General features: G+C 36.8%; 3 protein-coding genes across 9 annotated transcripts; 1 reads left to right on the top strand and 2 right to left on the bottom strand.

Annotated features, from left to right (window-relative positions):
* Positions 1-1,169: 1,169 nt before the first annotated feature.
* Positions 1,170-6,894, bottom strand: LOC110682070 (IMPACT family member in pol 5'region-like). Of its 7 annotated transcripts, none has more exons than XM_021858297.1 (8): positions 6,410-6,892; positions 6,245-6,286; positions 5,837-5,952; positions 5,610-5,715; positions 5,419-5,472; positions 5,290-5,316; positions 5,039-5,133; positions 1,170-1,196 (listed from the first exon to the last, which is right to left on the bottom strand). In XM_021858297.1, exons 1-8 carry the CDS (start codon positions 6,728-6,730, stop codon positions 1,190-1,192), a joined length of 768 nt encoding a protein of 255 aa, XP_021713989.1. In that variant the 5' UTR covers positions 6,731-6,892; the 3' UTR covers positions 1,170-1,189. The 7 variants fall into 7 exon arrangements, with proteins under 7 accessions (XP_021713989.1, XP_021713988.1, XP_021713985.1 ...); XM_021858296.1 differs by having other exon boundaries at positions 5,290-5,335; positions 6,410-6,891; XM_021858293.1 differs by lacking the exon at positions 1,170-1,196 and having other exon boundaries at positions 2,863-5,133; positions 6,410-6,894.
* A 3,108-nt stretch (positions 6,895-10,002) lies between these two features.
* LOC110682069 lies at positions 10,003-10,649 on the top strand. The gene is made up of 2 exons (XM_021858291.1): positions 10,003-10,192; positions 10,333-10,649. The coding sequence occupies exons 1-2, from the start codon at positions 10,028-10,030 to the stop codon at positions 10,633-10,635; spliced, it is 468 nt and encodes a 155-aa protein (XP_021713983.1). The 5' UTR covers positions 10,003-10,027; the 3' UTR covers positions 10,636-10,649.
* A 491-nt stretch (positions 10,650-11,140) lies between these two features.
* Positions 11,141-11,802, bottom strand: LOC110682068. The gene is made up of 2 exons (XM_021858290.1): positions 11,288-11,802; positions 11,141-11,196 (listed from the first exon to the last, which is right to left on the bottom strand). Exons 1-2 carry the CDS (start codon positions 11,729-11,731, stop codon positions 11,146-11,148), a joined length of 495 nt encoding a protein of 164 aa, XP_021713982.1. The 5' UTR covers positions 11,732-11,802; the 3' UTR covers positions 11,141-11,145.
* Positions 11,803-22,277: the final 10,475 nt, after the last annotated feature.

Raw genomic sequence — 22,277 nt, 5'->3', positions numbered from 1 at the left:
TTGGATTATCACAGGGTCATTGAAAGGCGAAGGCCATGACCAAAAGAAAACACACAAAAGCACGCAATCAGCAAAGCTGAGTACATACAAGCTACAACGTACCAAGCCTAACATGCTCAACTAATTAAAGTAATAAACATACAACACGAATTCATTAATCAAGACTCCACACTTAAACAATTCAATCGACTCAACATACTTGCTAATCAATTCCAAACACTTGACTCTTTATATTTAATTTAATTAATTTAATTTGGAGTAAGCAATAGACGAGGTTGTCCAATCCACCAAATCATTTTGGTCCCAAATAACCATTTAAAATAAAAGTTTAGCGCGATGCAAGAATGGGCGCGACTCCATTCTCACAAAGTTATTCTAGGATCTCATCTAACTTTCATTATAAAATGTAAATAGCAAAAGAAAAGAGGACATGTTGATCAAACAAGCCTCGAAAAGCCACGGGCTACCACCGAGTACCCCAACCCATAATTGTCAATACTCTAGAAGTACACGCTTTCCAGAGTTTTATTGCTCATCCATGTTTCACTTTACGTGATTACAATTTTAATTAATAGCCAACTAATTCAAGAAGACCATACATAACAATCATACATCAATTCACTTTTAATCTTATTTAGGACAATGATGATCACATCACAAATTGACCTTTAATTCCATTAAACTTTCATATTATCCAAATTGTTGAACATAGTCAACCCACCTAGCCATTTCGGCTTAATAATCTACCTTTACTCAACATACTAACAAGTCATGATTGAGTAATAAATAAATAAATAATAACCTTGTGGAATAATTAATAAATTCATTCCACTTAAACCATTCAATTTCAATCCTTTAATAATCCAAATGTGGTTAACAAACCAATTCAATATGTTTGTATCAATATTCCATACAAACAATTAATCCAATATAATTCAACATGCTTGCATCCATAATTCCATACAAACATAATCAATTCACCAAAACATGTCTCATAAATATAAGCACATGCCTAAATCAAATGTATAACCAAACAATTTCCATCCAAGTGCTCTCTAAACATGAAACTAAGTTCTTTTCTTTTGGTACCTAAACATGATACTACTTACAACAAAGTAGACATGTACGTACCTCGTATAAACAATCCTTTGTGCCACTTTTAATCACTTAAAAGTCTCCTAAGAAATAATCACTTCCTAGAAAACAAGCAACAACAATAAATTAATACTTAACCAAATTTTCAGTAATATAATTTAGATTAAAACTCCTTAAAACTTCATTAAAAACATGTTTTTATGCTTAATTAATCAATAGAAATACAATAGGAATAAAAGCCCCAGATTAATTGCTCATTAGAACCCTAAAATCCCAATTTGAATAAATTGAAACCCTAGGTTTTTAAATTATATAATCTGAAAATTATAACATAATTAAAATATGAAATTATTAGTTTAAAACATCAAAAACATGATTTTGATACTAAAAATATAATCTTTATACTACAAAATCAAAACCCCAAAACAATTAAATCAATTCTAAGCAAAACTAAGAATAAAACAAAGGAGGAGGAAAGGGGGTAGCCACCGTGGCTGGCTGCCGGTGGGTCGCCGGTGTCAGGTGGCCGGCGATGGTGAGGGGCGCCGGTGGTGGTTGGGCGGCAACAATGGTGGTGAGTTAAAACTCACGTAAAGAGGAGGAAAAAAAAGAAAGAAAAAGAAAAGAAAAAGGGAAAAGAAAAGAAAATAAAAGGAAAAAGAAAAAATAAATATAAAAGGAAAATAAGAAAATAAAATAAAGAAGAGAGAAAATAAGACTAACCTTTAGTGTGGGAAAAAATTTGGGGATGTATGGGGTATTTATAGGAGAGAGAGTGGTGTAGGGTAATTAGTAAAATTGGGCCTCAAAATTAATGGGCCAATTAAGTAAAGTAAGATGAGTTTGGCTTTGTTTATTTGGACATGAATTATAGAATGAAGGTATGTATAAAAATTTGTACCAAAATAATTTTCGACCCAAAATTAAAAATTGAAACTTTTGAAATTAAATTCCGGAAAAATACAAATAAATATTATAAATAAAATATAATTTCATTTATAATATATTTTAAAAATATGGGGGATTACATAAAGTCATTGATGTTAACTTGATAATTTTATCATTAATTTTTATTATTAAATTTATATTCTTTGTTCATATTTTATTGTAATTATATTTTTTATGGTTATAATTTTATTTTTCACTGTTAATTTTTTTTTTTCCTTCTTTTTTATTATTGTTATTGTAGGATGGAGAGGACATGGATATGTGAAAGTCACTTGAAGAGTTGATGAAGAACTAATGTAGTTTCATAATGTGAATTGAAGACTTGATGGATGTTTATCTTATTGTAGTTTGGAAAATTTGCAAATTACAGCCATTTAAAGTTCGTATTTTGCAAATCGCAGCCATTTAAATTTTTTTTTTGCAAATTGCAGCCCAAAAGTTCATATAAATTGTAAATTGCATCCCGATTCAAATTTTTCATCGTTTTACAAGTTGAAAAATCTTCGATTAAGGTTTTAGGGGCCATTTTAGCCCTTAGGGATCCGAATTGAGCTCGGAATCAGCAAAAATATAATGCAAGTATCTTGTTTTGCGTAACAAAAATGTATCGATTTGTGGAAAACTGTAAATATGAGACACTTATGTTATTTTTTTCTAATTCCGAGCTCAATTCGGGCCCTTAAGGGCTAAAATGACCCCTAAAACCTTAACCGAAAATTTTTCAACATGTAAACCGATGAAAAAATTGAATCGGGCTGCAATTTACAATTTATACGAACTTTTGGGCTGCAATTTGCAAAAAAAAATTTAAATGGCTGCAATTTGCAAAATATGAACTTTAAATGACTGCAATTTGCAAATTTTCCTTGTAGTTTTATTTATTTTGTTGTTAGTAGTCGTTGCTGCCAACATAGCCCAACAATTAAGTTATGTACTATGTGTATGTTACTTGTTATTGTTGTTAACTTTAATCTGAACTCTAATTATTATTTCCTATTTCCCTTTAGTGTGATTGTCTAATTGATGCATGCAAATATAATGGTGATGTTTTAATTTGTGCAGTCAATGTCGTTAAACTGAAAAATCTAAATTAGTTATAACCCGATTTACCCGCGGATGATGGATGGAGCGGATGTGGATGAAGAAAAAGTCGGGTGATGGATGGGTCGGGTGGCGGATGGGTAGCTAACGGATGGAGGCGGATTGAGCTCCACCCGATCCACATCCGATCCATTGCCACCCCTATGCTATCCCCTTCCCATCGGTTGTCGGTTGACCCTCGTATGGTGATCCATCACACTATTGGGATTCTATAAAGTGTGTTGTTTCATATCTAGTTTTCATTTTTTGGTTTTAGGCTTTTAGCTCTTGAGTTGGAAGTTGCAGGGTTAGTAGTTACCATATCTGTGGTAATTCTAAGTGAGAATTTTCACCTGTAATGGTTCATAGTTGCTGGTTCCGACCTATCACAAGGATTTGTTCATTACATCATACTAGTATGTACTAATTAAAAAAACTCCCTTCGCCCACCAATAAGTGAAAAACTTCCCTTTTGTGGCTGTTTTGAATGACTGAAACATTACAATCTTATTTAGTAGTTGCTTTCTCCCTCTCTCTGTCTCTATTTTCTTTTTATAGAGTTGAGGTTGGATTTTTTTTTTTTTTCATGACGTGCTATATGAGCATCTGGTGTAGAGCTCTCTGGAGGTTATTGTTTAACGTTTGCATCTAATGCAAGAAAATTAATCTGATGAACAAACAGGAGAGAGACATGAAAATTACATATGGGACAGATAAACTTTGTCACAATGAGTTCATTTATAAGTAATTAGGCTACAAGAAACATGCAACTTGAGCCACCCCACTGCAAGGGATACCTACAAAACACTGCTCATAAGCACGCATCTTTTGTGATATATAGATCTAACAAGACTACTTTATGGTCTAAATAACTTACATGGACACTGGCAACAAAAGGAGAATAGGTCTTTTACGAATAACCTTAAGCTTGCTAAGGACATCAATTGTGAATCTCTTGAATCTAGTGTAGATGATGGTTTCCATGGCCAGTGCCAACATGGATCGGTATAATTTTTAATCCTTTGTCCTCAAAGGTAAGCAAGTTAAGTTTCCTTACACTTGGAAGGGGTTCTCCATCCCTATAGCCTTCACAAATACCAACATTGATTTTTATGCCTCCCACTATCACACAAGCCAGTTTATGGCGCAAACTTCCAGAATCAAACTAGCCATTTTGTGGCCTAGAATTCCACAATCAAAGTAGCCATTTTGTGGCGAAAATTACCATTTACTAAATTATCGAATTGCTATCTCAGCAGAGCCTTTTGTTGCACCGCCTCCGTACCAATAACATTGATTTTTATGCCTTCCACTATCACACAAGCCAGTTTATGGCGCAAACTTCCAGAATCAAACTAGCCATTTTGTGGCCTAGAATTCCACAATCAAAGTAGCCATTTTGTGGCAAAAATTACCATTTACTAAGTTATCGAATTGCTATCTCAGCAGAGCCTTTTGTTGCACCGCCTCTGTACCAATAACTAACGGTCAATTGCTACCCTTTCTATGAGCATAATACTATTTCTAGATGATTCATAATTAAAATCTAAGTCACATTGGTTAAGCTTGCGGGTTGGAGGATTACATATGGTTGCCAATGCTCCTACGCCGTTATGTTAAGCCATAGTTTAGTTCATCTTGTCTGAGAAAACTAGAGAGTGTAGACTCTAAAAAAACACTATTCTTCTTTTTTCTATTTCTAAGAGTGTACAATGTACAGCTCCAACTCAACTTTATTTACAATATAGTAGCCCATCAAATCCAGAATGGCCATTAAATAGTGAGGGAACCAGCAAATAAGAGACACATAAAGGCAGGGAATGGGTAGTAAATTTCATTCATGTCAAATGTAAATGTATGTGCAAGAAAATCATGGTAAAGTTTGTAAAAACACATAAATATATATTGTACATACCAACTTGTAGATGCTTGTAGCAGAGTAGAACATTGATGCTTGATGGCTGTTTTGCAACTCATGCTGAAGGAGAATTGTGACAGAACCAGCAATCTCTGGTCAGGCATAAAATGGCAACGCAATTTTCAGCCTTGTCATTCAGTGCTTGATAAATACAATATCTCTGCCACAGCTAGATTTAATAGCATCTTCTAGACTGTCAGCTTTATCAAAATCAACCTTAAAAGTCACCATCGTTGTATCATCTTTACCGGTTTCATAATCTTGCTTGACATCTGCTGCTTGATAGGATTGGAGCTATTAATAGTCAATTTGCATTAATACCATCAAAAATTAACAATAATAATGAAATGGGACATAATGTTGCTAGTAAAGCTAACCTGATGATACAGAAGCCCCAGAAGATCAAAGGAAACCTCCACACCCATAGGAACCTAGAGATATTAAAAGATTTAGATAAAAGTGCAAGCAAAATAGAGGCATCATAACATCGCCCACTCTCATCTCAGATTTAGTTTCTTATTGGTCTAATAAAGTCCAAAAAGAGAAAACAAATTATGAAGTTCATTACTCTTGATTTCACTAAACGAGTCGGTGCATTTCTCAAACATTCAGACGTAACCCCACCATAAGCTCTAACAAGCCCTCCAGTACCTAATTTGATACCGCCAAAATACCTGTTATTTCATTTAAAGAAACAAACAAAGGGGTGTAACTACATGCATGATATATCATCAACAAACAAGCCACAACTAGATTGCATAAAAACTATACTTATCCCCAGAGAAGCATAATTACCGGATCACAACTACCATAACTCTATCAACACCCGAAGTATCAATTGCTGAATATATAGGTTTGCCAGCAGTGCCCGATGGTTCACCGTCGTCATTTGATCGATATTGATCCCCAATCTACAAATATACATCAATAATTACACAACTTTGTCTTTGCAATGTGAAAATTTGCAGTACATAAATCATGTATGTTTAATAATTGGTTGTTTAATGAATAAATGTGCTAAATGTTACTACTTAATCTACACTTTCATTCTCTCTATTTCTTAGGGAACTGTACATATCCATGAGCATCACGTTCTCGAGTGTATAATCTAAATTAATCCCAGCATATACCATTCAATTTGAGCTTCATACATGCACATATTATCAGCAACAACAATTCTATCTGATTAAGAAAATTAAGTACCTTATAAGCCCAGCAATTGTGAGTAGCACGATTATCTCGCACCTAAACAACAGAAATCAAAATCAAACCACCGTAATTTAAAACCCTAATAAAAATCAACGAAACCCTAGAATTCATCTGATTGCAAAAAAAACAGCAATTAAATGAAAATTAAGTAAAAAAGACCTCAGATAGAAAGGAATGAGCAGATTGTTCACTGTAAACAGGAGCAGCAATGGCGATGAATTTGCTCTTCTTAATCTCTTTTTCAAACGTGACCCTCTCGGCAAGTGTCGTAAAAGCTCCGCCGCCATCGCCGCCGCTTTTGCCGGCGACTGCCATGGTAGGTGTCCTTCTTCGTGTACAAGCTGATGAAATTGAAAGAGAGAGAAAGAGAGCAACAGAAATTCGAGGATTATTGGCGAAATTGGTAAGGTTGAATTTGCAACGATGATGGTGGTGATGAAATGAGAGGGTGGAATTTGACGGAATTTTGTGTACATGCATTGGATTTTGAATAATCTGGGAATGAAACTATAGTTTTATTTGATTGTGCTAGTTTTGATCGACGAAGACCTGGTGGTTTACTCATTCGGATGGTTCATGTGTTTCATTTCAACTCTTGGCTGTGCTTAATAGAATTAAGAATTTGAAGAGTTTATTTATCTTGGCTTGTGCTACAAATTGATTACAGACATATCAATCAATAGGTTCGTTACCGGGCTAAGTTAGCGGGATTGGCACTTTGAGAGTGAGAGCAAAAGATAAGAGAATCCCCACCCCAAAGACCTAAAGTGTCTCTAGTGGGGTTTGATCCCACAACTTTTACCAGTCTAGGTTAGCGCGCTAAGCACTTTGAGAGTGAGAGTGAAAGATAAGAGAATCTCCACCCCAAAGTATCTCTAGTGGAACTTGATCCCAAGTTGTGAGAAGTAAACCCTATCACTAGACCAAAATATGAAATTATATTTGGTATATGGAATTTAATTTAATAACTGATACTTCGTAATAAAGCAGCAACCGTTGAAATCATTCTATTTTAAAATTAGACACATATTATATTGCCATTAATATATTTTCCTCCAAAACTATAATTGATGTCAAAATTTAATTTTTCTTCCTCATGTACACTTCCATGATTTCATCATTCAATTTTTCAATGAGTTCTGGGATATTTTTTTTTGTTATTAATATTGATACGCATTAAAAAAACAAATAATTTAAGAAAATTTTATTTGATCAAATCATGTATCGCACGAGATTAATCTATTTACTAAACCCAAACCCATTCAATAGGCCAATACCGTTGGTGATTTTGGATTTTACAATTGTTCATAGTGAAGCGTTTCCAAAATGAAATAATTGTTATCAACGTTCAGCCCGATGAACATTTACACCCCAATATGGGCTATCCAAAATTGGGCTTGATCCACATTTACAGAATGAGGCTTATGCTTCAGGCCTTTGTTCTATTGTAGATCCAGTTCATAGAACTAAACACAATTAAGCCCTTCGTTGTACAAAATCAAAGGATATTTTACTTTTCTCATTTCATCAATAACCCCAATCAAATAATAATGAAAATATTATGTTAAAAGGACGAAAATAATTGAAAAGACCTTACGATGAGGGAAATCATTCATTCATAATCATAACATTTGACATTTAATTTTATTTTCTTTTTAAAAATAAAATAAATAAAGGGTACATTAATTTAAAGAAAAAAAGGGGAAAAAGGAATTTTAAAAAGGGGTTATCACGGAATAAAATGAATTTGGAAGTATATGCAAATGTCAAAGCATATAAAAATAAGGAATAATTACCTCTTGTTAGAAAATGGAAATCATGTTGTTGTAAGTCATAATGGCAAACAATGTAATAATGGCAATGACTTTTTATGGCAAAATTGTAAAAATTAGTTAGTAGGGTCCACATATCTTATAACCCTAATTATGTCTAAAACCAATGTGACATTATTTAAGGGGTTGGATTTCATTGTTTGTCCCCAATCATTTTTGCGGACCCCTCTACCTCCCTTAGTTGGTTTTCAACTTTCAATTGTTGTGCAATTATTTTGACTTATAGTAAAGCTATTTTTTTTCAAAAATTTATTGTACTCATTAAAAAGGGAATTAGGAGAAAAAAAAAAAAAAAAAAAAAAACATACCAACCGAAAACCAGCCGCCAAAAAAGTGCAAATTTCACAAAATTTCTATTTAGCCGTTAAGTTTAGATGGAGAGTGATCAAGAGGAGTACTCATAATATAAACCAGCGTATTCATTGTGGTATTGTTAAGAAAACTTCACAGGTGAATATATCTTATAATGAAAAAGAAAATTTAATGGGTTAGTCCATTTATTACCAAAATACTCCGTAGTTTATATTGTAACTACGTGAGAGTGAGACTATATGTGTACATGGATTCTCATCTGACATAGAATCTATGTATATGTTGTTTAAATACTAATCATAATATCTAAAATCAAACTCATGTACTACCTCCGTTAAATGTTATGTACAACTTTGGGGTATTATTTGTGAGATATAAAATATTTTAAAATAACATTTAACGGAGGTAGTATAAATTATTGTTGGATGAAGTATATATACATTACTCAATAGCCCTTTTACAAATAAATCTCCCTAGTGCACTTTTTAAGTAGTAACATGTTAACAATTATCATGGATTTAACAAACAACTAATGGCAATCAATAGATGATTATAATTAGTTTCAAGTTTCAACTAACAACTTATTCATTTACAAATGGAGTAAATTATTAATTATAACTTCATCGTCAGGGATGATGTAAACCAATTCAACTAAATTATGTCTTTGTTTATACTCCGCATTTCCGCAATTTCCTTCACTGGGGAATGAACATTGCCGTTGTTTGTAAAATTATGGTGTTATGTACATTTGAGCCACATTAATGACATTGCCTAAATGACATTACCCGCATGATATATAGGGGTGGTTTAGAGCATGTGCAGATTGGTCGATTGTATAGGACTCTTAGGTCCTGTTTGGTTGGGTGTAAAATGTTTTCAATGGAAAATGATTTTTCATGAAAAACCTTTTTCATAAGAAAATGTAATTTCCTACACATTTTCCCTTGTTTGGTTACATGTAAACTGATTTTCCTTTTTAAGCATTTTTCGTCGTTTGGTTCAATAGAAAATCAACATTTTTTACAAAAAAAATTGTTCTTTGTCTTTCCTATATTATTTATAATGAAGATCTTATCAGTACAAGAAATACCCAAAAACAATCGAATTTTAAATCAAATTAAACCCTAGATTAATAATCAAGACAAGAAGAGAGAGAATATTACCAAATTTGTAAAAAAAAAAAGGAAAATTTGCCCAAAATAACACGAACTTTGGCCGGTTCGCCAATAATAACACCACCTTTGAGTTATTCCAAAATAACACCAACTTTGGGGGGTGTCTTCCAAAAATGGTACAAAAAAAATGGTAACCGGATTTAGGAGGTAATATTGCTGACGTGTGTTATGTCTTTGCCAGGTTGTGCGTTGCTTCCCCTTAACCATCCAACGTGTTCTTTCTTCTTCTTTATAACCGTTAGAAAAAAATGCCAAGCCCTTTATTCTTCCTTCTTCTTCATTCTCTGTTGTTCCTCTCTCAGTAGTCGTTGCTCCATCTTCTTCCTCTGTTTCTTTGTTTTCCTCTCTCTTAATTTGTTGCTCCTTCTTCATCTTCAAGTTCTTTGTTTTCCTCTGCTCTTCATCTCTCTTTAATCGTTCGTGTTGTATCAATTTTAGTGCTCTTAAAAAATTAATCAATGGCTACAAGAAGGTCAATTTCGAACCAATCATGTTCATCCTCTAGCATAAAAAGGATGGGTAATTCGAAAATTCGTTGCAATTGTGGGAATGAAGCTTTGATTAAAACTGTGAGAAAAGGCCCTAATTTGGGGATGAAGTTCTACGGCTGCCCTATGTGGCCAGTAAGTTGTGATTGATTGTCCTATGTTTATTGCATCTTTTTTTGTTTATTGCATCTTTTTTTGTTTATTGTAATTTGGGGATATGTAATTGTAATTACCCTAATTTGGTGTTGTTTATTGTTCATATTTACTGGATGCAGGACACTCAATGTGATTTTTTCAAGTGGGTGAATGAGCAGGCTGAGATGGAAGATTATGAAGTGAAGTTGTTGGAAAAGGAAACCGTAATTGGTGAGTTACAGGTTGAACAAAAAATCGCACATGAGAAAATAAAGAAATTGCAATTAAAGAAAGGAAAATTGGAGGAAGACATCATAGGGTTGAAGAATGAAATAGTTGTAATGAAGATTGATTTAATGAAGTGTGGTAGGAATGAAAAAACGTTGTACTTAGCATTGTTGTTTTCTTGGTTGTTGTTTGGTGTTGTAATCTTCCTTTATTGATTAAGGAAGAAATGAGGATGTATGTTGAATGTTTTATGTGGAAATAAAAAGCAATCAGTGTAATTGATTAATGGATGCTTAATTGAATGTTTAATGAGTAATGTTTGCTGTTGTATTTTGTACTTAATTGATTTTCATCATAATTGCAATAGCAGTGTACAATTGACATACCAGAGCTAGATCAAAAGACCACAAATTTCCCAAATTATTTGCACAAAATGAAAAACAAACAAAACCAGAGCAATGTTAAAAGACCACAAATTATTTGCACAAATTGAAAAACACAACCACAGCAATATCAAAAGACAAAGGCAGAACTGTTATAATGCCTGCAAATGTTTCAATAATGCATGCAACTGTTTCCAAAATACCTGCAACTGTTTCCAATACTTAATTACATAAGATCTCTAACATTGTTTAACAACTAAATTGTTTGACAAATTACACACTTAGACCAAAAGCATACTTAGTAAGTACAAAAGAAATGGGGCACATAAGATCTTCACTTGATCACTGCTGCATCTGGGAGATAGATCTTGTGTTTGGTCTGGTACTTGGTGCCTGCCACACAAATTACAAAGTTATTGGCTTATTTTCCAAAAAAAAAAAACAAAGCAAACACAAAAATGAAAGGGGGAGTACTAATTCTTACTGTAACAATTGGGCTTCCATCATCAGCAAACATTATCCCAATTCCTGATGGTTGTGCTCTTCCCCTTCCCCTTCCTCTTCCCCTACTTGTAGTTGTAGACCCTCTACCAGCCGAGCTTCTTCCTCTGGTGCTGCTTTGACTGACACTTCTAGCACCTTGACCTCCAAGTATCATTCTTCCACCCCTGCCTAGTTGAGTTGGCTGTGCAGTAGCAGTATGGTGGGCAAATTGTGTTGCAGGAGTTGAAGATGATGCAGTCTGTGTCAGGGTGGGTGTTGGGGTTGCTTGTGTAGATGGGGCATGTGAGGTTACATCAGTAGATGGGGCAGTCTTTCTTGGTCTTCCCTTGGGTCTTTTGGGTGCTGGTTCATCAGGGACAACAGAATCCTTGTCTTTGCAGCCTCTCTTGTTATGACCCTTCTTCTTGCATATGCTACAAGTCATTTCTACTCCTGCCCTACTCAATGACCCTGGCTTCTTAGGATTCTCAAGAGGGTGCTTAATTCTGTTCTTTCTTGGCCAATGTGGCCTAGCTTTGAACACATCAAGCAACTGCCTAGCCACCCAACTGGACTTCAACTGCCTGTTACTATTCATGTTCCTATGGCATGTGTGATTTCCAACTACTCTCTTCACTAGCCAAGTTGCATCTCTAGAATGCACAGAAAAATATAAATAAAATGGACATTCACCAACACATTTCACTCCCAACCTTTGTCTGTTTTTCCAGCTCACACTATACTTTAGATCTCTACCCTGTAATACAGCATACTTAGTGACAGCATCCTTAATGTCACTGGCATTAGCAAACCTCTGACCAACCTTCCAATGAAACTTACTGAAATCAGTTTCATGGCTCACTAACTCTCCCTTTTTCCCTTCTAATTCATCACTACTACCAGGTGGTGTATCAATGTCATTATCTTCATCACAGTCACTTAGGTTTACATCCCTTGCAACCTCTTCATGAACTGAGTTCTCCCTCTCTTCATCAACTTCAAACTCCCTCTCCTCATCAACTGCCTTTTCCTTCTCCTTCTCCTTACAAACTTTTTCTTGCAATCCCTTCACTATCTCAAGTAACTTTGTATTAACCCTCTTTACTCTATCCCTTGCTTCAATAATCTCATCATCAATGTCATCAGATTCATCTTCAAAGAAATCAGTTTGTTCTAGATCTTCACCTTCACCTTCTAGATCTATGTCAGATAGACTAAAATCACCTTCCTTCTCTTTCTCTATGCTCTCATCTACCTCAAACTGAAAATCATCTTCATCATCATCTTCAAACTCCCCACCCTCACAAAACTTCTGATACTCATGATCATATAATGGATCACTGTCATCACTAGACTCATCATCAGCAACTAATTCATTCCATTTCAAAGGGCTCTCTGGTCTGTCATCCTCCCACTCAAATTCATCATTGAAATCTGTGTTAACATCAGGCAACTCACCAGTAGAAACAAACTCTAAGGATGGGAATTGAGAAAGATGAAGAGACTGGTTTTGAGTGAAGGGTTGAGTTTCTGAAGTGATTTTCAAGGGGGGTTGAGTCTGTTTTTTTGTTTTTTTTTGGGGAAGGTCAGATGCTTTTTCTGGTAAAGTTATAGATGCTTTTTTGGGTGATGTGGTAGATGCTTTTATAGGTGAAGTGGAAGCATCTTCTTCAGTCAATGAGGGTTTCACCACCTGTGTTTGTGGTCCCTTCCTTGTGGTCAATTTTTTTCTTTTGTTCAGTTTGGGTGGGGGTTTCTCAAGTACCTTGCCTGTTGTTTTGGATATGGTAACTTTGGGGTCAGCATTCAACAAAGTACTTTTCTGACTTGTGTTGCCCACATCAACTTCCACAACTTCAGCATTTGAACCTTCTCCCACTTCTCTCTCAAACTGAACTGCATACACAACAATACTCCTATTTACAACAGCTAACTTACCCATCTCTAACACCTCAGCATCCCCTTGAATTACTCTCAAACCTTTCTCAATATTTAACCCAGGCATTTGGTAAAACAAAGCATCCACATGAGCAAGCCCACACTTACTACCATAATCCCTTAAGTCCCAGTAACAAAGTTCATCTGGGTCAACATCAAAGTTAATATAACTCCCACCCTTATACACCATTTCACCATTACGAACATGCTTAAATTGACCCCCATACCAGAATCGAACAGTCACATTATCAAAAACATGAGTATTTGCAGCAGACCCTAGAATTAAACAACTCAATTAGACTACAAACAAACACTCAAGTAATTAACCCTAATTCAGCAATTAACAAGAAAATTTATCGAGTGAACAACATAATTCACCATACAAATCAACCTAATTATTAAACCTACTTTAACAATTACCAGCATAATTAAACATACGAACATCCATATTCAAATTAGAACACATAAAATCCACCCAACAATCATAATTCAAACAAAACAAAGAAATTAAAAAAACACGAACCTTTCTTCTTCGTCTTTCTGGGCATTTTGGGAACCAAAGATCGCAACTTTTTCACTCTTCTCTTCACTTCACTTCAATGCAATTTTCTTTGGGAGCAGTAGAATTTCGGAATTGAGTTCTGATTATTTCAAAGGGAAATGACGAAATGAGGAATTGAATATGCTCTGAGATCCTCTGATAAAATGGTTCGAAGACGAAGAAAGAGAGTGAAATATGGAGGGAAATGAATTAAAGAGGGAGACAGGAGTTAGGTGTGCAAAATTTAATTACACGTTCGATGGTTAAGGGGAAGCAACGCACAACCTGGCAAAGACATAACACACGTCAGCAATATTACCTCCTAAATCCGGTTACCATTTTTTTTGTACCATTTTTGGAAGACACCCCCCAAAGTTGGTGTTATTTTGGAATAACTCAAAGGTGGTGTTATTATTGGCGAACCGGCCAAAGTTCGTGTTATTTTGGGCAAATTTCCCAAAAAAAAATTGAGTGAGGAAGATCTACCAGAGTTCGTAGCTAGCAGCGTAAGGAGAAGGGGGAAGATGGAAGGAGGGTGAAAATCTGAAAACACGGCTTCCCTTCTAATTTGGGAGAAAACGTTTTCTTGTACAAGGAAAATAGTTTTTCAACCCAAATTTTCCTTTTTCTATCCGGCCCAAACCAAACAATGTAAAATGAGGAAAATAGTTTTCCTGGAGGGCCTTAAGTGAAAATATTATAAGAGCGCCTCATTTTTTCATAAATATATAATTAAGTAAAATGATTTTCCTTAAAGAAATGATTATAGGCCCAACTTAACAAAATTGCACCATTCCCAATGTTAGTATTTGTAGCCCCACCTCTAATTGTATATAAAGAAGAAGAAAAAACCAAATATAAGAATTTGCAATGTAATATGCGAAGTAGTTAGTAAATCGTAATTCATATTAAAAAAATGTGAAATAGATATGAGTAACTGATAGAGTATATGTTAATATTCTCTAGTACATATTATGTGGATATCTCTTGTCATTTATGTATATCTTATATTCTCATAATCTTATAAAAAAAGGTTGTAATTCCTATGTATATTGGTTAATTGAATTATGATACTCAAGGAGATTTACACAAACTTACAATAACCTATAACTTTTAAGTTTAAAAGGCGGAAATGTCTTTCATATTTTTTGAAGGTAACATGGAATAAATCATATGGACAACATAACACTGGTGTTTTAACATGAATCACATTTTATATAGTCCGCAATTTAGGGTATGTTATCATTGACTGAACTCAGCTGAACTGAACTGAGCTGAGCTGAACTGAACTGAGTTGAGCTGAGCTGAGCTGAACTGAGCTGAACTGAGCTGAGCTGAGCTGAACTGAAATGAGTTGAACTGAACTTAACTGAACTGAAATGAATATTTTATAAGAGAAGGAAATTAGGAGTTGAACTGAACTGAACTGAGCTGAATTGAACCGAACTGAGCTGAGCTGAGCTGAACCGAACTGAACTGAACCTGAGCTGAGTTGAACTGAACTGAACTGAATTTCAACGTAAGAGAACATACCCTAATTTTATTACTGAGTACATATAGTTATTTAATAAATGAAAAGACATGAGTCACCATGCATGGCGGACAGGTATTCAAGATGTACAAATCTTAAATTAAAGTAAATACAATAATACACTATACATACTAATTCATCAACACCTATTTTGAGATAGAAAGATAATATAGTTGATTAGTTCGGCTTTTAGATGTGAAACCAGAGGTCCAGAGGTTGAATCTTATTAAACTCATTTTAGGAGAGATTTTCACACAATAATATACAAGAAAATGTACAATTATTAATACGAGTATACAACTCTAAGAGTACTTCTTATACTCCGTAACAAACATTATACGGAGTACTTGTATATGAAGTACTTCTTATAATCACGGAGTATTCTTTTTTAAGTTATAAAAAATAAATAATTAAAAAAAAATGACAAGTGCGAATGTTGGGGTGCATCTGTAAAATGAGAAATGATTACAAGAAAGAGGAGACAGTAAAAATAGATTTGATGCATCCACAATTGATGATTGCCTAAACCCCTACTATATCCAATACCTTACAAAGGTCGGTGACAGATTTATTATTGATGCTATTTTCGTATCTTTAAAAGTTCTTTACCTTTTCGTTTGCATTTCAAATTTATTTAAATTCTTTTTTTTTTCTTAATATTTTGTTGGTGTAAAAAAACATTTTTAATTATATAGTACATGTTTTTTACCTTGTTTGGGGTCGATCGAATCACTTTTATAACTTTAATTTTGATATTTGCTTGAAAAATAACTTTAACAGCTAGATTATAAGCTGTAATATTATGCATTTTTATCTTGATGTGTCAATTATTAGAACGAATCTATCAATCAAGGGTCTCACACGTAGGGTAATTGATTATTCTTGTCGATTTTGTGTACTCTTTAACTCGTGCATGTGATATTAATTAGATTTGTGATATCTACTAATTTGGATATGATGATCATCATCAACTCAAGATTCAAATGTTTTTTTGCATAGTTACATTACTTCACTTTACATTGTGGTAGCTTGAATATTCATTCAAATTCAGCAATTTTTATTGTAAAATTGGTATATCATGTCCGTGATCAAAGGGGGACCTTCCACCGGGGCCATTAGGAGCTCGATCCCGGTAAATTGTTGAAATAAATTAGCTATTGAACTTTAAACAACCTTATTTTACTTAAAAAATATTATAACATAGTGATTATTTTTAGTGAGAGATAAAATATTCAAATCCCGACCCCTCTAATAGTTTTGACCAAGATACGTCACTGTCCGTGATACTCAAAGTAGAATTGCTTCAAATGGTAAGAATAGTGGTACAAAGTATCTCATAACTTTGATACGCGTACATAATCCTGTATTGTACTTTCTCATCTTTGTACCCTATTATTTCCTCTGATGCATTAGAAATTCCTTGTGTAAATAGGGGTTGCTAATGTTTTCTTTATTGTTACCCTTTAAAAAAAACGAAAGTTTTTTGTTTGAATTTTAATTACTACGTATAAAAAGTCAAATGAAACTATTAAGTTAAATGGAGAGAGTAAAGAATACAGTCAAACTTGCGTATTACTCCCTTTGCTTCAAAAATTTTTGACACAATTAACTTTGCATATATGTCGATGCACTATTTTGACTTTATTTTTATAGGGTATAATTTAATACTACTCCGTATTAATGAAAGTTGTATTAAAAATTATGAGTATACTATAAAACTCTATATTAATACCTTCTAACAACATATTTTATGATAAAACACATTTTTATAAAGTTAGGGCCTACTCTTATTTACTGAATTGGATTAACTAGAGCTGAAGTGAACTTAACTGAATATTTTATGAGAGAAGAAAACTAAGAACTAAACTGAACTAAAAATAAGCTGAAAAGAACAAAATCTAGTAAAAATTATGATCAAAACTAATATTTCGTATATAAATAATAAAAAACGTCTCAAATATTTTAAGACGTATGGAGTGTCACGTAAACCAGTGCAAATTGTAACACGATTAACTCAAAAAAAATTGTTTTTCTGTTAGCCGCACATCATTATATTCTTCCAAAATTTGATTGATAGAGGTAAATTCAATAGAAAAGACGAGGAGCACGTGCAAAAGGTTAGAAACAAGGAGACGCGAGTGATGGAGTGCAGCTCAATATTCCCCTAACTCCAAATCTCATTCATATTCGTACAATTCAATTTACACGCACATTGACAGAAGGACATACAGACCCACGACATCCATTATTATTATATGACTGTGTAATTTTACTTGTGCGATTAAATACAAATATACAATGCATCATATCTTAAGCCAATTACTCCGTATTAAATACATGCACCCTCCGTTTTTTTTTTTGTTTTTTTTGTTTTTTATTTAATGTATCACTTTGATCTTTGTACTATTTACATATTATGGTTGACTTGATTTTTTCACCTCTATAAAATAAATAAATGTTATTATAATAATATACGGAGTATATCATTAGATTCGTCATAATATCTAGTTTCTTAATATAATTTTGTTATAATTTTTACTAAATAACAATTAAAGATATTAATGGTCAAAGTTGCATATCAAACTGATACAAATAAAAGAAAACAGAAGGAGTATAATGTATAAAATTATATATGTGATTGGTTATACACTCATCGCATGGCTTGGGAATGGGGTTACTTATTTAGGAGGTTAGTTGGACAGTTAGAGATTACCTGATTAATATTTTGATGTGTGTCAATCGACCGCAATGAAAACGCGCTGATTCCAATTGTTTTGGGTGTTTTAGTCCCTCGGGAGAGTTACAACACGAAGACTGATTCGGCGTGAGCTGTATCTGCAAAATAAATGGAGACACCGGTTGGGTGGTGCTCCGCCTCCGACGCACGAGTTAGTAACTTGTAGAGAAAGGAAAAGATGCGGAAATTTAGGTGGGTCTTTGCTCGGGTTCCAAGCTCAGATGTCTCTATCACAGAGACTGTTTCGGGGTTTTCTGATGTCCTGCGGGAGAGTTACAATTCCGAGACTGGAACCGGACGCCTGTACCTGCAAAATAACGGAGACTCCTGAGAGCTCCGCCTCCAACGGTCAAGTTAGTACCTGATTAAGGAGTAATTAATACAGAAATTAAAGTAATAAGGTCTCTCTAGGTGAGAGTATTTAATGTAGGTAACCTGCTTTGCTAGCGAGATCAGCCGGTTATTAGTGTGTTCCGTAAATTATTCGGTCCCTTGATTAATGAGGATTAATCGAGTATTTATAGCCTTGGGAAGCGTGCAACTCTCTAGGTTTAAGGTAAACCTAGGGCCGATCGGGCTTCTAGACTGAAATGGGCCTTGATGGCCGGTTGTCCCATTTGGCATGGGTGGACACGTGGCGTGTCTTAAGTGGTCCGTGGAGGACGCGTGGCGGAACCTGGTTGGTCCACTTGTCAAACGGTGCTTGGTGGATAAAAATCCCCTAATCATTTGCCCCTCACAGGTGGCACGCGACTGGTCACGTGTCGCCTGTGACAGGCGTCGCACGGTGACAGGCGACGGCCCGTTACAGGTGTCACCTTGCAGACGGCCGGGAGATTCTCCCGCCCAAATTTGAATTCGGAAGCGACCCTTCGCCTTCTCATTTTGCCTATAAAAGGAAGTGCTGACTTCGGTCATTTTCACATTTGAGAATTTTTGCGAGAACATTCGGACCCCTGAACTTGATCTGACATTTTCGGACTTTTTCTGCCTACCGCCTGTTCTGACAAGCCGACTGACCCGAACTTTCAGGACTTCATCAACTGTCATCCGTTCAGGTAACTCAGTTCTCTTACTCTTAATTTTCTTTTTATTTTTTGAAATGGCACCATGGAAGCACACGACACGCCCTAAGTTAGTGATCAGCCGGTCACCGGGGACGGCTGAATCTAGGACTAGGAGTGCCGCCTGCCCTTTTCTGGACCCATCTTTGCCCTTTATACAAAGTCCGACTGAATCTGTGTCTATGCAGAACGTGATGGCCAGAACAAAAAAGACTGCTAGAATATCAAACTCAGACGGCTCCTCCCAAAGGGTACTCCTTAGCGAAACATCTGACCAGGCGCCAGATGTGGAACGAGGCGACTGTCAAGCTGACAGTTCTGAGAGAGGGACCAAGGTGTTCCCTTCTCATCTAACCGTGGACATGTCTAACTTACCTTCTGCTCCTTCTAAGGGAGAGGAGGCGGGCCCCTCTAGGAGAGGGGAGGAGTCGTCCTCTTCGGACTCGTCAGGGGACGAGTCCGATTCCAGCTCTTCTGACCATAGTTCTTCTGACCATAGTTCTTCTGACTCAGAAGAAAAACATAACCGCCTACAAGAGGCGAGAAGTTCCCATGCAGTGGAGAAGGGGGATAATTGGGCAGAGCCGTCCGCCTCTTACAGAGAGGAAAACACCCCCTACTACTGCAGGGTGCCCCGGGGCCGGATCGCAACCATGCGAGACAACGTGGCGAGCTTTATTGCTAACCACAAAATGAGCCCGGAGTATTTACTGTTTGTGCCGGATCCAGAAGATACTGTCGTCTGGCCGGCTGGTACCAGCTATGGTGACGGCTGTTTTGGCTGCTATGTGGCGGCCATCAAAGCTGGTCTGCGCTTCCCATTACATCCGGCTGTTCAGCGGATTTTAGATGGGTATGATCTGGGGTTATGGCAGTTAGCCCCCAACTCTTGGGTAAACGTACTCGGCTATGTGGCCGGGTGCGAACTGAACGGGGTGGAGCCAAGTTTTGAGGCTTTCGCCCACATGAACTATCTCAGCCGGACCCCTAAGTCGGGAGGTACCGGCTGGTATCAACTAACAAGCCACAGGGGTTACCTCATGACGAGAGGTAAGGCAAACAAATGGAAGGATTGGCGGAACACCTTCCTTATTATCGAGAGTTCAGACACGGAGCTGAACAAACGTTTTAACAAGTGGAACAGGGATCCGCCTCTTCTTGCAGGCGGCCGCAGCATGCCGCCTGTTCCCCCAAAGGCTAAAAGAGAGATCCTAGACAAAGGACTCTTCAAAGTAGAGACTAGGGTGAACTCTACTTCAGGGGTACGAGAGCAAGTACCCCTACACTGCGTCCCGAGCTTCAAGTGGCTCTATGATGAGTACTTCTTGGCCGCCTGTGGCCTCGGCAGTCGGTGCTCTAGAGGTAGCCGGCCTGACGAATACTCTGTTTTCTCACGCCTTGTTTACTTGGGATTTTTACTAACTTTGCTGTTTATTTCTTTCAGCCGACGCCATGAGTAAAATAACAGCATCTAAGACTGCGGCGGCCATGCTGCGGGTTTCGCAAATGAAGCAGTCGTACGCCGACTCCCCCAGCAAGGAGGCACCCTTGGTAAGCTTTGAAAACTCTTCCCCTTTAAGTTGTATTATGCATATACTAACTCTTTTTGTTTTCAGTCTGGCACTCCAAGGGCTTCTTCCTCGCAACAGCCGGACCCCAAGGCCCGGAGAACGACTGTTGCAAGCTCTCCTGGGTCTTCCAGGAAAACAGTGGCGGCTGAGAAGCAGCCGGCCACTTCCTCAAAAACCCAGGCGGGGCCGCCTAGATGTATGGACACTTGCTTGTAAAAACTCACTCTTGCTTCCTTCTTGATTAGGTCTAACTTGTTTTTCCTTTTGCTTAATGCAGCCGGCCCCCAGGGACTTGACTTGGTTGAGGTAGCCAAGTCAATGGTTAAAGTAGTTCCTCCCTCTGACAGGGAGGCGGTCAAGGGTGCCGGCACCCTTGACCTCGATGGAATTTCGGGGATCCTAGCTGAGGTATACCCTTTTGAAGTTCCAGGACGCCTGTTAACCCTTTTGATTGGAAACTGACGCCTGTTTTTCTTTGTACTTAGGCCCTGCTCCGAGTCAACAGCCTTCGCAAGCCGATTGATCGGAAAAACAAAGAGGTAAAGGCCGCAAAGGCTATGGCCGCCTCCAGCTGTGATAAAGCAATGTTTCAAATTGCCCAAAATGAAGTACTGACCATTGATCTTCTTTATTATCAGGCGCAGGCGACCGCCGCTGTTCGGGCTCAGCTAGAGGCGGCCCAAAAGAAGGTTGACGAGCTGGAGGGGACCGTCACCAAATTTAAAGCCGAGCTGAAACCCCTTCGCCAGAAAATGCACTCTTACGAAGCCATGGAGAAATCTTTGGCTAACGTAAAAGAACGCCTGGTGAACCAGGAGAAGAGTCTTACCCAAGAGCTCTCGGACAAGGCCGAGCAAGAAAAACAAGAGCTCGTCCGGGAGATGGTGGAAGACTCCGCCCAAATCCAACGCATGACCTGGGAACGACTGTTCCCCAGTGCCGACTTTGCCTCATGGGAAAGAACGTACCGCCAGTGTTCGGAAATATATAATCAACAGATCCTGGCGGCTGCTGAAGAAGAGGCGATGGACGTTGCGTTGGAGGAGGAAGAGCCGGTTGTGGCGCTTGTGCCACTTGGGGGAAAGGCATCAAAAGATGATGCAGCGAAGGCCGAGTCCAGCAAGAAGAGTGCTGACCAGGCGGCTGCTGCTGATACTGAACTGCCCCCTTCTTAAGCTTTAAGTATATTTTTTTTTTTCACGGCCTGCGTGCCGTTTGCTTTGTAATTACCCGGCCAGGGGGCCGGGGTTTTGAATATTCTGCTGGTCTTTTATGGCCGGCTCATTTTAATCAAATTTTTTGTTTTTGTTCAAATTTGTCTAAGTATTTGAAATTTGCTCACTAGACAGACTGTTGTGTATGGCCGAACGTTAAGACAGGTACAAATAGTAAGTATGCCGCCTATGCCCCTGGACGACTGGTTGTCTGTTTCCAGGATAGATGATCAGTCGGCCATTTAATCAATCGGTATTCGAACTCTTTATTCAATTTGACCAAGTAAATAGAATTACCAAGTAGCCAAGGAATTTAAGTAGGAAAACAAGCGGCGGGTACCGGTTGTTTCCCTTTATTGCCAATGTTGGCCTCTAATTTGTTATTTGTTAACCTA

The sequence above is a fragment of the Chenopodium quinoa genome, unplaced genomic scaffold, assembly GCF_001683475.1.
Source record: "Chenopodium quinoa cultivar QQ74 unplaced genomic scaffold, ASM168347v1, whole genome shotgun sequence".
Classification (NCBI taxonomy): Eukaryota; Viridiplantae; Streptophyta; class Magnoliopsida; order Caryophyllales; family Amaranthaceae; genus Chenopodium; species Chenopodium quinoa.
This window is presented reverse-complemented; position numbering and strand designations above follow the sequence as displayed.

Excerpts from the sequence above, each read along its gene's own strand:
- LOC110682069 (XM_021858291.1), top strand. The coding sequence starts at position 10,028 with ATGGCTACAAGAAGGTCAATTTCGAACCAATCATGTTCATCCTCTAGC. Across the intron at positions 10,193-10,332 it reads ACGGCTGCCCTATGTGGCCA|GACACTCAATGTGATTTTTT; the intron begins GTAAGTTGTGAT and ends TACTGGATGCAG.
- LOC110682070 (XM_021858293.1), bottom strand. The coding sequence starts at position 6,730 with ATGCATGTACACAAAATTCCGTCAAATTCCACCCTCTCATTTCATCAC. Across the intron at positions 5,473-5,609 it reads CTCGTTTAGTGAAATCAAGA|GTTCCTATGGGTGTGGAGGT; the intron begins GTAATGAACTTC and ends TAATATCTCTAG. Across the intron at positions 5,134-5,289 it reads CAAGCAAGATTATGAAACCG|AGATTGCTGGTTCTGTCACA; the intron begins GTAAAGATGATA and ends ATGCCTGACCAG.
- LOC110682068 (XM_021858290.1), bottom strand. The coding sequence starts at position 11,731 with ATGACTTGTAGCATATGCAAGAAGAAGGGTCATAACAAGAGAGGCTGC. Across the intron at positions 11,197-11,287 it reads ATGGAAGCCCAATTGTTACA|GCACCAAGTACCAGACCAAA; the intron begins GTAAGAATTAGT and ends TTTGTGTGGCAG.